Source organism: Fimicolochytrium jonesii, assembly GCF_025526975.1.
Source record: "Fimicolochytrium jonesii strain JEL569 chromosome Unknown EV422scaffold_13, whole genome shotgun sequence".
Classification (NCBI taxonomy): Eukaryota; Fungi; Chytridiomycota; class Chytridiomycetes; order Spizellomycetales; family Powellomycetaceae; genus Fimicolochytrium; species Fimicolochytrium jonesii.
Window position 1 is genome coordinate 654601 of NW_026515680.1, and position 14744 is coordinate 669344.

The 14744-nt window shown below is 54.2% G+C and overlaps 3 protein-coding genes across 3 annotated transcripts; 1 reads left to right on the forward strand and 2 right to left on the reverse strand.

Moving 5' to 3' along the window:
* Positions 1–1028: 1028 nt before the first annotated feature.
* On the reverse strand, positions 1029–4059 carry EV422DRAFT_75807 (uncharacterized protein). Its single transcript, XM_053074369.1, has 14 exons — positions 3447–4059; positions 3235–3369; positions 3103–3165; positions 2968–3019; positions 2792–2822; positions 2582–2723; positions 2451–2516; positions 2245–2376; positions 2128–2187; positions 1888–2067; positions 1745–1819; positions 1452–1674; positions 1220–1376; positions 1029–1155 (listed from the first exon to the last, which is right to left on the reverse strand). Exons 1-13 carry the CDS (start codon positions 4018–4020, stop codon positions 1340–1342), a joined length of 1770 nt encoding a protein of 589 aa, XP_052925280.1. The 5' UTR covers positions 4021–4059; the 3' UTR covers positions 1029–1155; positions 1220–1339.
* Positions 4060–7402: 3343 nt separating this feature from the next.
* EV422DRAFT_75998 (7 transmembrane sweet-taste receptor of 3 GCPR-domain-containing protein) lies at positions 7403–10098 on the forward strand. Its single transcript, XM_053074372.1, has 8 exons — positions 7403–7464; positions 7542–7922; positions 8004–8466; positions 8532–8684; positions 8766–8883; positions 8955–8996; positions 9064–9775; positions 9857–10098. The coding sequence occupies exons 2-8, from the start codon at positions 7577–7579 to the stop codon at positions 10036–10038; spliced, it is 2016 nt and encodes a 671-aa protein (XP_052925281.1). The 5' UTR covers positions 7403–7464; positions 7542–7576; the 3' UTR covers positions 10039–10098.
* Positions 10099–11742: 1644 nt separating this feature from the next.
* EV422DRAFT_531382 (MT-A70-domain-containing protein) lies at positions 11743–14618 on the reverse strand. Its single transcript, XM_053070459.1, has 8 exons — positions 13580–14618; positions 13349–13507; positions 13232–13264; positions 13108–13132; positions 12807–13028; positions 12686–12710; positions 12468–12585; positions 11743–12383 (listed from the first exon to the last, which is right to left on the reverse strand). The coding sequence occupies exons 1-8, from the start codon at positions 14415–14417 to the stop codon at positions 12202–12204; spliced, it is 1602 nt and encodes a 533-aa protein (XP_052925282.1). The 5' UTR covers positions 14418–14618; the 3' UTR covers positions 11743–12201.
* Between the last annotated feature and the right edge of the window lie 126 nt (positions 14619–14744).

Sequence of the window (14744 nt, forward strand, 5' to 3'; positions counted from 1 at the left end):
TTGGCCAATGCACCTTCGAGAACTTGTACACCCATCGTTTCCGGTGACGTTAACGTCTGTTGCAGCTTTGCAGACGCCACCTTCAGCTGCCGGTAGTCGAGGAATGCTCCACTTTGCGCATCCATTAGAGAGAATTTCATGTACACAGTGTCCGCGCCATCTCGTCGAGCTAGGTTCGCATGCCCAGAGGTCCAAAAATTGCGATAGATGACATTGTACGTGTTATTGTAGACCTCCTTGATTTTGTTGACCATACGATCGCGTCCGTCCACGGAGTAATCGAAAACGTCGGATGAACCCGTAAAGATCGGGGTCTGAGAGTCAAAGGAAAAGGTGAGACTGTCGTTCTCGCTTTTTCTCATTTGGCAAGCGATGCCCTCGTAGGCGGTATCGGTGCATGTGCAGTTCCCGTCCGATACGCACACGCCGGCCGTGGATGAACAACCTAACGAGCATTGGGGAGATCGACATTCAAGTTCGGGGGTGCCTGACGCAGCTAGCAGTTTGCGAGGCGGATCGCAGCGGGAGATGGTGAGCGACCGGAGTAAAGGGGAGAACTCGGAAATGTCGGTTCCGGAATCGTCGACCAATTTGATCCGGTAGGTTCCCGGACTCCCGAACACTCGTACATCTACAGATTCGGAAGCTGGTCAACCTCAGATCCGTATGAACGCGCAGAGCAAATCGAACTCACTTTCGAAGGTCAATTTCCCATTATCGACAACACCCATGGTCGGACCATACAGGGTAGCCACCCTCGAGATTACCTCATCCCCGTCCATATCAACCAACGCGATCTTCACAACCGCCGCAGTCTCCTGCTCGAACCCAATGAACTGCCCATAGGCGTCATATGTCGATATCCCGAAGATTGGGAGAGTGTCTCCCGGTAAAAGGATCACGTCATCCCAGTTCCCAGACGGGACGAACGTAGCGGATGCAGTTCCCCGGTCGGGTAGCAGCGGCGCCGAGTTATCTGCATATGTCACAGAGATGAAATCTAAGGATTTGCGGGCTCCGGTGTACCATGCGCCGCCGTACTGGAGCGCCGTGTTTTCGGTGAAGGAGACGTTTTGAACCACGAGGTTCGGCTGGCTGGTGAAGCGCTCGATGAAGAGGGCGCCGCCGTTGTTTGCAGTGTTGTTTGTGAATGTGCTGAACGGGGAAATGAATGAGTGATGCGAGAGAGCCTTGGGGGATCTGGGACCCGTCTGCTTACCTGTTAACAATGGTGATGCTGCACCGTCCAGCGTTGACGTTGCCGTAAATCGCCCCCCCTCGACCTGCGGCTGTGTTAGAATTGAACGCGGAGTTTGTGAAGCTTGCCGTGCCGTCGCAGTCACTGAGGATTGCACCGTCGTTTGACGTCCAGTTCTCTACGAAGGCGAGGGTTGAGTAGATCTTCAGCACATAGGCGTCCGGGACGCATCGTGAAACACCCACCGACGAACGTGCACTTATCAACGCTGAAACTGCTGCCTGAGCCCAGCTCTAGGAGCGATGCGCCCCTGCAGTGCTGGAACGAGGATGCTTCCAATTGGAGAGTGGATAAGGAACCAGAGAAGATCGTGTTCGCTAGCCCCTCGAAAGTGACCCCTTGGATCAACGTAGTCGGCCAATCCTGATCGGTTTCTGACCGTTCTAATCTGAATAGCGGTTCGCCGGATGAAAGACCTAGCGAAAACCAAAATTAGCATTTGCATGGCATTTCAATCATATGGCCTGCGAAAAGTGCGTTACTTACGGGCGAGAATCGTGTCTGTAATCGTCAGATCACCCATCTCGAAAACATGGAAGCAATGCGCTGCACATCTTTGATCTTCCGAGAGCATGTCAGTCAGAAAGAGGTTTGCAAAATCCGTATCCCGAATTCACACAAGAACCAACCATCGATCGTCACAGAATCCAGAACAGCCTTCGACGTGCCATTCAATTGCAAGATGGCTGTCGTCACGTTGATATGAAGATCAGTTGTGATCTTCGAATTGGTTAAAATGAGCACTCCCTTTGACGTTATTGCGAACAAATATGGCATCGCAGGGCTTCCCGGGAGCACCGCCTGGTTATCTACGTAGCATTGCATCAGCGACGGGTCGTCATGCAGCCACCCTTCGTCACCGAACTTACTGGTCATTAGCGCGTCGTCGATCGTGAGCGTTCCGAGCACGTTCGTTTGCCCGACATTTCCTACGGACGTGATGAACGGAATGCCACCCGAATAGTCGTTCATGCTTGCCAACGTACCAGATGAAACGAAGTTTGATATCTCGACCGTCGCCAAACTTCCAATGAATATCAAGTCCGTCGGTACGGGTAGGATCGCATCCATGAAGTTTGAATACACCGGTTGAGCGCCAGGGAAGTTTACCGTACTATCTGACATGTTGGGGGCATGAGATGAGCGCTGGTTTCCACTAGCGAGAAGCAATCAGTTTAGAGAAGGCTCCTACCGACGATGGATAAGCCATTGATGATATTCGTGCCGCGCCTTATGTCTAGCACACGCCCGCTCCAGCCTAATTGTACGATGATCAGCACCAGGGAAACAGCAGACGGATCAGTTCCATCGTCGTTTGAGTACCTTTGATTGTCACCGCTGACAAGGATCCCCCTTCCGATGACTGCATGCTCAGCACAGAACTGCACCAATGCTTGGGGTTCGACAAATCGTTCTTTTCGATGTGCACATTGGTCAGGGTTGTCTGACCGGATCCGGCTGTTTGCTGACGGTGGGACGTAGATTAGATACACAAGATGCGTAGGATGACTTCCGGAAGAACGATCCACTCACAGTGATCACCGAAGCACCCTCCAGACATAGGCTAAGAGTCGGCAGGCAGGGTCAGCTCAACATTTCGGTCGCCGCGGTCCGTGAATCGACAGCAAACGTGGCCTTACGGATCTAAATGGCCAGTTAAACCGGGTTGGGGAAGAGAGACCCTAAAACCCTATCACATGATATACAACTCACTTATGATGACAATATTTGTCAAATCGGTGGATACGGTTCCGGATCGCGCTTGAAAGATGGAGGGGCCTAGGATAGGTTAGGACTTGCGAATCCAATGCTGCCTAATGTGAGGTGCATCGGCTTGGGCGTACCTTTAAAGTATAGATCGCTAATGAATACCATAGCGTTCGGGAGGGTTGGGTAGTAAAAGACGCCTGCGAGGTGCATGCATTTCAAGTTAGATCAACCCGGCAGATTCATCCGTAGGTTGGCACCTAGCTTACCTTGCAAAACTTTGCAGCCAGTGTACGTGACGGTATCTGACAAATACACGAACCAGTCCAAATACACGAACCAGTCCAGTTCGAGTTTAAGGGACAGAACATCGACCATGCTGTCGAAGTCGGGTTGGGGGCCCCCTGCGTCGTGTATTTAGAATTTTTGAATTATAGGAATCGTAAGATGGCTTCCACTTCCATGTCATGCTGTGATATACCAGCGAAAGTGACATTGTCAAACGTCAGAGACACCTCCAACTCGGGGTTGCTGAACATAAATAAGAAGGTGGAGGGATCGGAGGATTGCTCAGGCAGCCCGAAAACGACGTTCGAGAATGCAATGGAAGGATCGTCGCCAATGATCGACATTTGAACCACGGAACCCTCTACCAAAGGGCCGCGCACGATCTTCGGCCCGCCGAGCACATTCCAAGACTCTTCCGTTCCTTGAATCGCCAAATTGACGGACAAACCATACTCGGCTTGATTCAAAGGATAGTCTCCGGGGGAGATGAGGTGAATTCGTTTGTGGCCTCCATTGGGGCCGAGCAGAGCTTGATTTATGGCATCGTCCAGCGTCCCCCAAGGGTTTGATTGCGTTCCATTCCCGCGAGACTCAGGTGCATTGCGGTCCACGTAGATGTCGATGTCGCCTCGAACTACAGGTAGAAGCGACACGCACAGAAGCGCAACCAACGTAACACACAAACTTCTGCGTTGCATGTCGAGGTGTCTAGAAAACTCAGTAAGGCGGCTAGTTTGAGGTTTGTACTTGTATGTCCAAGACGGCATCCAGGGTTTGCTCCCTTGCAATCGGCAGACGGATTATGGGAGGGAAAGGTACAGGGCAGGGAGCTTATCTTCCTGGACTTCTGTTTTCAACATAGTTCAAAGCTCCGACAATGCCTTGCGTCGGCCATTGTTTCGATGACTTGAAAGCATCGACAGAAATCGACAGCGCGTTTGTGGAATGTTCCATGTCTCCCAAATGGGAACCGTAAACGAATTACAGAACGGCTTACTTGAATGTACTCCGTCCTCCCCAGCAGAGCTCGCTCGGCCCGCATAGTTCTCGATGACCGCGTCTAAAAGGCAAATGGGAAATATGTTAAGCGTACGACTGCAGAGGCACCAGGATTCGTTTTGGACTGCCTTTTTACTTACCCCGGATTCGTTTTGGACTGCCTTTTTACTTACCCCGAATTGTTTGGGACTGCCTTTTTACTTACCCCCTGACAATTCCACCTCCATCTGCCAGACAAAGCGACACTTTACAATGTACAACGGCACTACAGCGCTGAGTGTGCTTTGCGTTCTATACCTGCTTGCATGCCCGGTTCTTGGTGAGTGCATATTGGATGTGCCGGCGATCCGGGTTGACACTAATCGACGTCCCAATGGCATCCGCAGGGATTGACGTGAACCTTCTGGTGGATGGGACCCTGTCGGCGGATGCGCCGCCCTCGTTTATGAGCATCGGAAACGGTAAGAGTCGGCCCCGCCACCGCATAAGAGTTGAGACTACCTGTCATTGACATTTGCATCCTGACAGCTTGGGAGTACGCAATAGCTCAGGCGAAAGCGCAACAACCAACAAATCCGACCATCACATTAACCTTCCGTCCGGGCTCCTACCAGATCCCACTAAACAGTACATCAGCCGAGAGACAGTTTGGAAATTGCACGCTCAGACATGTGGCCGAAACGCCGGGAACCGTGAGTCTGATTGCGCCGTTCCGCCAAGCGCGCCAGGACGCTATATCGACGATCACCAGCCTGAGCGAATCGAAGTGGGGCAAAAACACTACGTTGGAGTTCACTGGCCTCACGGTATCCGTCCCGGATACGAAGCTCTTTGCGTTCAAGCTTGAAGGCCTTAATGCCCGTTTGAACATCACAGACTGTACCTTCATTGGTAACGTAGACGCTGGAACGCAATTTCATGCGAACGTCAACTTCTGCAATAATTGCGGCGCTTACATTCGAGATCGAACACTCTGCAGGAGGCGGGAACTACTCGCGAGCCTATTTTCGTGTTGGATCACCAGACATCGCTCGTCAGGCTAGTCTGATTGTGACTCGATCCGTCTTCCGGAGTAAGTCACGCGATACAGGTTCCCCTCCAATTTCGAGATCGATCATCACTGACTAATGAGGAATCAGACATTCAGCAGGACATCGCAGTATACGGTTATACAAGCGTTACTGTGAAGGGAGGCGGGACCGACACCGGCTACAGATGGTTTAATACGCTTTTCAGGGCGGAGGCTGGAAACGTAACCATTGAAGATTGGACAGTCACCGGAAATGGCGACTCGGCGGCACCCCTAGTGTCTGTTCTGCAACACAATCAGACGCCAGGAAGGAGGGAGGCAGCTTTCTGGTATTCTGGATTAATTATGAGGAATGTGCTCATCAAAGGAACGAATTTCGGAGGGCCCGCCTTTCGGTTTGAAGCAGGCTACATTCGTCTGTTCAATGTAACTATCAGCGATTGTACCACGTTCGGCGGGATTGTCGGCACCACCCGCCTCTTGCAAAGATCCCTCATGCGGATTTATGCTGACACGAAGGTCACCATTGACGGAATGCGTGTCACAAGTAAGAAGGGAGGAGAGGTTCCAAATAAGTTCATTCTGAAAAAGACTCTCTCTCTGCCAGACACTAGCTTGGAGACCGGGGTCGACTTTTGGCAATCAATGATATCGATGGCCATGACGAATTCATACTTTGGAGGTAGTTTTGCGGCATCGCCGGGACATCAGTGGGCGCGATCTAGACACCCGCACTTCGATCTTACAGGGAATACGTTCCAAAGATGCTTCGACACCACGGAGAACACCCGGATCAACCTGACCGGGGTCACGTTTGGTGAGCGGCGATTGTCCCTATTGCTCGTCTATTGCGCATGACATTAATCCCTTCCAATCCCGTCTCTCCCATGTGGCAGAACGAAACAACTGCAACTTCATGCTAATGTCCAACACGACCACACACATCGAGAATTCAGCGTTTATAGGTGCGCGACCGATAAGAGTCCCGGTGCATAGCCTCGTCATCCTGCGTCTGACTCTCAGGAATGAATTGTACAGACAACACATACGCAACCGGATCGCCCTTCTTTGATATATCGGCATCGGAATTCGTCGCCACGAACAGCACTTTCACCGGTGCGTAATACGGTCCTGCTTCCCTGTTCCTTGATCACCAAGCACATGCTCAACAGATTTGTATCATCCCAGGCAACCAAATCGGACGTAACTCCATGTTTTCTGTCAAGGAGCGCTCTTCACTGATACTCGCCGGGTCCGATATCGCCAACACCTACGCATTTCGGAGCGTGCTGTCCACAGACGCCTCGAGTGCTGTCGAGATCAAGTCCACGATCTTTCGTCGAAATGTCGCAGACCTCCGCGATTTGGTGAGCCTCAACTATGCTGGGAACATCAATGTCTCGGACAGCTCCTTCCTCGGTGAGTATCCCGGCCTCTCATTCCAGCCGTTGTGATCCTTAGGCTGATGGCTTCTGCTACCCCAGGAAACAAGGCACTGAGTGGAAACCTGATCAGAGTAGCAGCCGGTACAGGCCTAACGCTCAAGCGCTCCACATTTACCGCCAACGCCGGCTCCATCTCCATCGACGCTAGCGGCACCTTACGAATCCGAGATAGCACATTGGAGAGCAACGGCCCGGCCCCGATCCTCTATTCCGAAGGCAGTCTAACCATCTCCGGCTCTACATTAACGAACAACTCGAGTCCCAACGGCGGAGCGATTTTGCATGTGCCCAAGAAGCAGAACGAGTACCTGATGGTTGATAGCACGGCTTTCGTCTCGAATGCGGCGGACGGCGATGGCGGGGCAATATATGTTGACGCGAGTGATTTTGATCCGTTGGTGTATAGCAATGTCACGTTTACGAACAACACGGCGAAGAGAGGAGGAGCAGTGTTCCAGTTGCAGAGCCAGTGGGCTAATGTCGGGTTCAACACGTCCGCGGGTTTGCGGATGACGAATAATGTCGCTGCGTGGCAAGGTACTTCCGTGCGACCCACGTGGAAGTTCTCGGGGACATGAATCGAGGTCAAGATTGACGTCGAGACGCACGGATTTGGAACTTACGCTTTGCTCATCTCCCACGCAGGGAACGATCTGGCAACAGGAATCGCGTCCCTCGTTGTGGTCAACAAAACATCCTTCTCAAGCTTATCAGGCGCCTACCTGGACGACATCACTGTACGCGCTTTAGACGGTGAGTGTCTTCCGACCCATCCAATACGCACCACCTCGGAATAACCGAACCATTTCACCAGCCTACGGCAACACCTTCCGCTCCCCCCGTTCCGCCATGCTCAAAATCGCCCTCACCCTCAACGGCACCGGCACCCTTGTCGGCTCCACATCCGGTTTCATCCTCACGGGCGAGGCTACTTTCAGCCGTCTGCAGCTGTACGCACCGGTTGGAAGCCAGACGCTGCACGTGAAGCCCACAAGCGCGTCGTACGATCCGGAGCTGTACCACGCGGCCGTGACGCTGAATACGCTGCCGTGCGCGACGAAGGGGATGGAGGAGAAGGTGGTGGAGGCGAGTCCGTGGGCGGCGTGTGTGCTGTCGGTGTGTGCGGGCGGGTGTTTGTCGGATTATGGGTATTGTCGGGATAACTTCTGCATATGCACGGCGGCGGATCGTGAAGGTTGGTTCAGCGTCGTGAGCTTTGAGACCTGAGTCCGCAACGTCCTCGGACTGATGGCCACTGCCTGACCAACCCCAATAGGGATCAACTGTGGCCTCAAAAAAGGCAGCCGCGACGCCGTCAGCCTAACCCTCCCCTCCACCTGGGTCCCCAACGCCGTAAACCGAGACAAACTCCTATCCTCCATCACAGCCAGCCTGAACGGGACAGCTACGGCCGAGTTCCGCTCCTACACCAGCACCCAATCCGCCAACAGCACGATTCAACGACGCGGCACATCCACTAATGTCTTTACATTCGCCCTGCTTGATACGCGCGGGCAGTATATCGAGAGCAAAGCGCTGGCGACGTACGGTGCCGCTACCGTCAATGCGCTTCCGGGAGTTGTGAGTGGGAGCGTGAGCGTGAACACGGTGGAGTCACCCAAGGTCGTAGTGGCGAGCAGGGATGCTGTCAGTATCGTCTTCATGGTACTTGCGGCGGTATCCATCGCCACGTCAGTTGCGATTTCTGTGTTCTTGGTGGTGTATCGTGATGATAAGGCGTAAGTTCTGGGTAGTGTGACCACTCAATCGTCTTCACATACTCATGATCTCTTCCTCCCTGCAGAGTCAAAGCGTCGTCAATCCTTTTCAGCCAACAGATCATCTTTGGCGTCACGCTTGGCTACGCTCTGATTTTTCTCGATATCGGCGAGCCAACGAAGGCGACCTGCATTTCACAAGTATGGGTTGGCGGGCTTGCTTTTACACTCGCTGTCGGGTGAGTGTTGGTAGCCGAAGGGCGGTGCCATTTTCCAAAATCATTGGTTGATCATGGGTGTGCAATCTGGGGCGTTATCAGAAACCTCATCGGCAAAAACTGGCGCATCTACAAGATCTTCACGACGACGGGCAAGTCTAAGGCGGTGAAGGACAAAGATGTACTGATCCTCGTCATGGGAATCATGCTTTTGGAAATCGTAAGCTAGGATGCTTACTCTCACGCGCGATGTCGTTCCGAAAACCTGCTGACAGGTCTTCATTTGCATAGGCCATCGACGCGATATGGACAGGACTAGCCCCACTCGAGCCAGTACGTGCTCACTCCCATTCTCCAGCCTCAACATCGTTTCTCAACACTAACATCCCACCGCAACCAGGTGCTAAAATCTAACGACTCAAGCCGATTCTACATGTGCGACTCCGATGCGGCGGCAAACTCGGCCATGACGATTATTGCGCTGACCTACAAAGTGATTCTTTTGCTCATCGTCTGCGGGCTGGCGTTTCTGACGCGAGGCGTGGATGTGCTGTATAGCGAGAGCAAGGCCATTGGGGTGTCTTCATGTAAGTGTGATGTCCGGTTCTCGATCCTCATTTATCCCTGCTTGACGGATCTCCTCACCCCTTTCTACAGATACGATGCTCCTATCCGGCCTAATCATCATCCCCCTCGTCTTCCTCCCCCAAACAACCTCCAAATCCTCCTTCTACCTCAAATCAACCGGTATCCTCATCTCAGGCCTCGTAACAACCTTCTCCCTCTTCTGGCCCAAACTCTGGCTCGCCGTCTTCACCGACATGACTACACGGAGCATTTCCCGAACGTCCAAGCGGCGCGGGAGCAGGAAAGCGCGATCGCAGACGGGCGGCGGGCAGAGAGGGTCGATTATCTCGGGGGAGAGCGCGCGGTCCGGCAGCACCACGCAGTACCAGGGGCAGCCGACGGAGGAGGATACGAGGGTTGTGCAGACGCCGGCGGACTGCTCGTTGTATGTGAGGAGTGGGCTTGTGGGGAGGTTTCAGGCGGGCGAGATTTGGATGGATATCGAGACGAATATTATTTTCGTTTGGCGGGTGTCAAAGGAGGGGGTAAGTGGCTATGGATGCTTCCTTGTTTTGGAGGAACGAATCAACCACATCTCATCTCATCCACTCTTCTCTTCTCTTCAGACGCGGGGAGATATCCCAACTTCAGGCGTATCCTTCCGCCTACAACATCTGAAACTCTGCAGCTGGGACCAATCCGACAACTTCCTGCTACTCCAAGCCGGCGAAAACAGCTTACAGCTGACGTTCGCCAAGAGTGGGGTACTGCGTTCGTACGTGGCCGAGATTCAGGCGCGGATTGGTGAGTTTGAACTTTCGCAAGTGGGGATAGTGACGGCCAAAGCTGACCCAAAGATTTCATTTGCGTTTTGAAGCCAAGGCGGGCGGCACAGGTACGGTGACAGCCTCTCAGCGACCCATGAGTTTCATCCAAGGAATGATGACCACCCGGGGCGGGTAGGGATTGAAGTCTTTATGTACTGTACATATGCAGGTCCGAGTCTACAATGGAGGACCGATTTGGGCTGTTTTGACGGACGACCGTGAAGTCGGGTGCCCTGATATACAGTATTCGTTCTGCCCAGCTGTTGCGAGCAGTCGTCGTCCCGGGGGGGAGGGGGGGTGGGGGGGGGGGGGGGGGGGGAAGATGTCGGGGCAGGGTTAAGCCTATTAAGCAGGTTGAAGCCGGTTGATAAGCCAGCTCGGAAGAAGGCAACCCTAACCGCCCGCGTCGCAAAAACGACCGACTTCCTGGCTCGTCGCAACCTTCGATCCCACCCACATCACACCCAACCCCCGGACGCAATGTCATTCATCCTCCCCCTAACCTCCGGCCTGCTCGCTGGAACTGTCATATACCACCTGTTCCAAAGCAGGATCCGCAACGACTCCACTTATGCCGCGCAGGCCTTTGCAGAGATGCGGAGGGAACTTGAGCTTGTTTTGCCACCTGGGATTAGGGATGAGGTAGGGATTTGAGGGGATGGGAGTGGGAGTGGGGGGCGAGGAGGGGTGGGGATGGGGGGACGAGCGCTAGCGAGGGGATGCTTGACGGCCCAGCTTCAGCGTGGAAAATGCGGCGAGTGGTATTAACAATGGCTGCAAGTCCGAGCGTCAGCGAGCAAATGCGCAAGAATGCTTGAGGTTGCGAGTCCGGAGGAACGAGGGGGAGAAGCAGCACGAGCGACCATGAGAGCATACTGCGGCGAGCGATAGTGAGGCACAGGAGATGCTTGAGGCCAACCGATAGGGAGGGACTGCGCCGGAGGCATAGGAATGCTCTCGCTTCATCTTCGCCCCGACTCCTTGTCGCGAGCGAGTCTAAAGTCGTTTGCTTCCACCCTTCTCAATTCATTTCATTCACCGTCACCATCCCTTTTCTCGCTCTCCCTGTCGTAGTCCGCGATAACCCCACCATCCACCCTCCTCTCCCCCCAACAAGAGACTCTCACCCCCTACAGCCACTTCTACCGCACGCCATCCGACAGCGTCTCCCTCTTGGGCTTCAGAGTGCCTACGTCGTCCGCATGGAGGAGGAAGAGCGAGGAAATGAAGAGTAATTGGAATCGGAGTGTGAAGGGGGTTGCGGAGTGGGTTTCGGGGCCTTATTAGGGGGTGGGATTGTCAAGTTTAGGAGTGGGTATGGGATGAGGGAGGGATGAAAGTAGTGGAAGTGGAGAGTTGCGTATGGGGGGGAGAGCAAAGCGGCAAGCGATTACGGCGGTGGGACGTTGTGGCGCATCGTTCACCATGGTTCACCTCGATTGGACATCCGCGGCGCCCCGGCCACCCTTTTTCGGCTTCGCACGTCCCTCTTCCGGTCATGTACGCCTTTGCATGTATATACACAATGGCATCGGGGCATCGAGTCCCGCCCTTTTCATTGAACCATTGTAAATCATAGTAGATGTCTCGCTAGGTACCTTTCCTTCAACCTGAGAATGAGATGTAGTGAAACGGACCTATTAAGAGCAGCTGTCAAAAAGCGAACTCCACCAACGCAAACTGAACACCACCAACGCTTGCAAACCAAACACCACCACAACTGTCTTTATTGTAACTCACAAGGGAAGGAAGTGAAAGGGAGGTTATCCGAGTTGATAACGAGAGCTGTTATCTATGTATATGTACTGTATATGCCACGGATGGGCACGTAGTGCGGGAACAAGCGAGTCAACTGAAAGATGCGACAAGGAACGAGAAATTCGACAGCTCGTCCCGCTTCCACGAGCTCTTACACGCGCGCGGTCTCACCCCACGCCGTGCTGGACGCTCAGCGCTCACATCCGGAAGGCCGGGATCTCTTGAGGGGGCCATATCGCGCTGCAGTAGCCAGGGGCTAGGACATTGCTTCTCCAAGTATGGGTCACGAATACTTGACTAACGGACAGCACGAAATGCAACAGTCCCGTCGTTTCTGCACAAGCCGTCAACAATCTCCTATTCCCGCATCCAACCCCGAACCACGCTTATATCTCCTTCCTATCCTCTTCGCCCTCCACCTCTTTATCAACACCACTTCTTCGCTCAAGGTACACCCCGTCATTAAACTTCAAAACCTCATTCCCCCAACTCGTCCACCCCGGCAAAAGATTCCGCGCAAACAGTTCCAGCTTGCGTGCGGTCGCGGGGATGTAGGGTGTCAGCACGTCTGGTTGGATGATGGAAGACGGGGGATGTTAGGATCCATTCTTGATGGGTGGGTGGGAAGCAGTGTGGGAGAAGGTGAGCGTACCGTCTAGGAATGGTTTGCGGGAGTGGTATTTGCTGGGGACGGAGCAGATTGCGCGGCGGGCGGGGATGTCGATTGTGGGCTCCTCCTCCGGGTCGCCCGGTTTGCGGCCGATGATGAGCTGTAGTGAATTTCCGGAAGCGGGGGCGGATGTTAGCTACAACGATGTTTCAACCAATCCGGTGAGCGTACGTCGAGCCTTGGGGACAGGACACACTTACCACTTCATACGGCTTCCGGTGTAGGCTTTTCACACCAAAGGAGTAACGAAAAATCGTCCCAGTTAATACCCACGCATCCCAACCCATCACCCACACAACCCAGTCACCCCCCCAACCTCACCTCCCCAACTCCAAAACCCACTCCCCGCCCCTCGTCACCTTCACCCAATACCACTCCGCCTCCACTCCAACCCCCCACGCCGGAAACAGCTTCTCCCGCACAAATGTTTGGTATTTGGGTTTATTGGTCACCCACACTGCGATCAGGGCGCCGGGGGCCAGGAGGGAGGGGAGGGGGAGGGTGAAGAGGGTGTAGATGTCGAGGGGGGTGTAGTGGGCGGATCTGGGGAACAGGTGGGAGCGGATGGGGGGATGGTTAGGTGGGGGTGATGTGGGAAGAAAAGGAAGGGACTGGGGTTTACCTGCGAACGCTCTTATTGGGCCATGCTGTAGAAGGACGGGATGGGAAAAAGAAAGGTGGGTGTCAAGGAGGATTTTCCGACTTTGTATCATAACAAGCACGGAATGATTCAATACTGAACGTACGTGGATCCATAACAATACAATCAAACTGCCCCACTAACATCCAGAAACGAAACACACACATATTATTATCCATATCCCCCAAAAAACCCCCCAAAAAGATACAATCCCCAAACATACATGTCCCCAACACCCGCCCACACCTCCCCAGATCCGACATACACATCACAGCCCCCCGCGGCACGACATATGTATGTCCAAACACTTCGAGCATGTACGTCCCTCCAGATGCGTTGCGGAGGATGGTGTTGAAGAGTTTGCTGGCGTCGTCCTGAATGTCTGTCATTGTCCGGGGGGTGTTAGCGGGGAATCGTGGGAGTGGGTCGATGCACGAGTTCTCCAATCGGGTACCGGAGAATGAAAGTTCCTCCACGTCGCTGTCGAAATCACATCCCAAGCTTGCCAGGTCGCCGAACTTGACGAGATGTAGGTCCTGGAATCCATCTCCCGCGTCCCTGCTCGTATCCTCAGATATCCCTTTGGTCCCAAGTGCCGATGTGGGGCCGCTCAACGCCTGCACAAGGGCTTTGCGGGCTTCTTCCAACCAGGCGAGGAGGTGTGGGTCGACGGTGTCCATTTGGGCGGGGTTTGGGTTCCGTTTGCGTTTTCGTGTGTTGGGGGGTGCGACGACGGGCGGTCCGGTATCCTCGTCCTCGTTTGGTGGTTCGTGGGCCGCGTCCTGGAAGTTCTCACCCGCATCGCCCATCCTACTCTCCCCGTCCCGTATCCCCATCCCCGCTCCACCCGTTGTTCCGTCCCCATCCATCTGCCCATCCCGTCTCGCGTCCATCCCCACCTCCCCACCCAACGCCTCCCCAGCCCCTCGCTTAACATACGGCTCCATGACAGCAAACGCCGAAGCCGGCCACGCCCATCCGTCGCCTAGATCGTAGAGGTGTGGGTGAAGTGTCCAGCCGTAGTCTGTCGGAGGGGAGGCCATTTCTGGGAAAAGCAAGGGGGTTTGATGTGCGTGTTGTCGACAGAGAACGGTGTCTTGCTGAACGATCGATGTCGATTCACGTTTGGCGGAGGTTGAGCATCGCGAGAGAGAGAATCCGCATGTTGCCAACCGAATGACGGCACTGGAGAACACGCCTTCCGTCGCGGCTTGGCAAAACTCGCGAGGACGCCTCCCATCGTCGCGGCCAGAAGGTCGAGCGACGAGGACCCTGATGACTTGTCCACACATCAACCCGCCAGGAAAAGACCCTGAGCGGGGGTTTCTCAGAGGCTGATCCCCTATTAGAGTGTGCGGCCCTAGGGATCCCCTGCATCGTCGGTCATAGCACTGCAAGAAGCATCTTGCGTAGGTAGCTGCGGGTCATTGAGGGATCGGAGGAAAGATGTGCGCGCAGTGATTATGATTGAAGAGCGCAGCCGGAGGATATGGGCTCTCAGGGCTATGGATCTCCGGCGTCACTACGTAGCTCTACCGTGCCCTAAGAAGTCCGAGGGGCCTCCGCGGCTGACGCACCCGTGACACGGTCTTACGTAAGCCACCCACGACAAGAAGAAA

Excerpts from the sequence above, each read along its gene's own strand:
- EV422DRAFT_75998 (XM_053074372.1), top strand. The coding sequence starts at position 7,577 with ATGCTCAAAATCGCCCTCACCCTCAACGGCACCGGCACCCTTGTCGGC. Across the intron at positions 7,923-8,003 it reads CACGGCGGCGGATCGTGAAG|GGATCAACTGTGGCCTCAAA; the intron begins GTTGGTTCAGCG and ends CAACCCCAATAG. Across the intron at positions 8,997-9,063 it reads GACTAGCCCCACTCGAGCCA|GTGCTAAAATCTAACGACTC; the intron begins GTACGTGCTCAC and ends CACCGCAACCAG.
- EV422DRAFT_531382 (XM_053070459.1), bottom strand. The coding sequence starts at position 14,417 with ATGTGTGGACAAGTCATCAGGGTCCTCGTCGCTCGACCTTCTGGCCGC. Across the intron at positions 13,508-13,579 it reads GGAGGAACTTTCATTCTCCG|ACATTCAGGACGACGCCAGC; the intron begins GTACCCGATTGG and ends GGACAATGACAG. Across the intron at positions 12,711-12,806 it reads TGGGTTTTGGAGTTGGGGAG|CCTACACCGGAAGCCGTATG; the intron begins GTGAGGTTGGGG and ends TGGTGTGAAAAG.
- EV422DRAFT_75807 (XM_053074369.1), bottom strand. The coding sequence starts at position 4,020 with ATGCCGTCTTGGACATACAAGTACAAACCTCAAACTAGCCGCCTTACT. Across the intron at positions 2,377-2,450 it reads CAATGGCTTATCCATCGTCG|ATAGTACGGTAAACTTCCCT; the intron begins GTAGGAGCCTTC and ends CCAACATGTCAG. Across the intron at positions 2,188-2,244 it reads ATCAAACTTCGTTTCATCTG|GAAATGTCGGGCAAACGAAC; the intron begins GTACGTTGGCAA and ends TCACGTCCGTAG.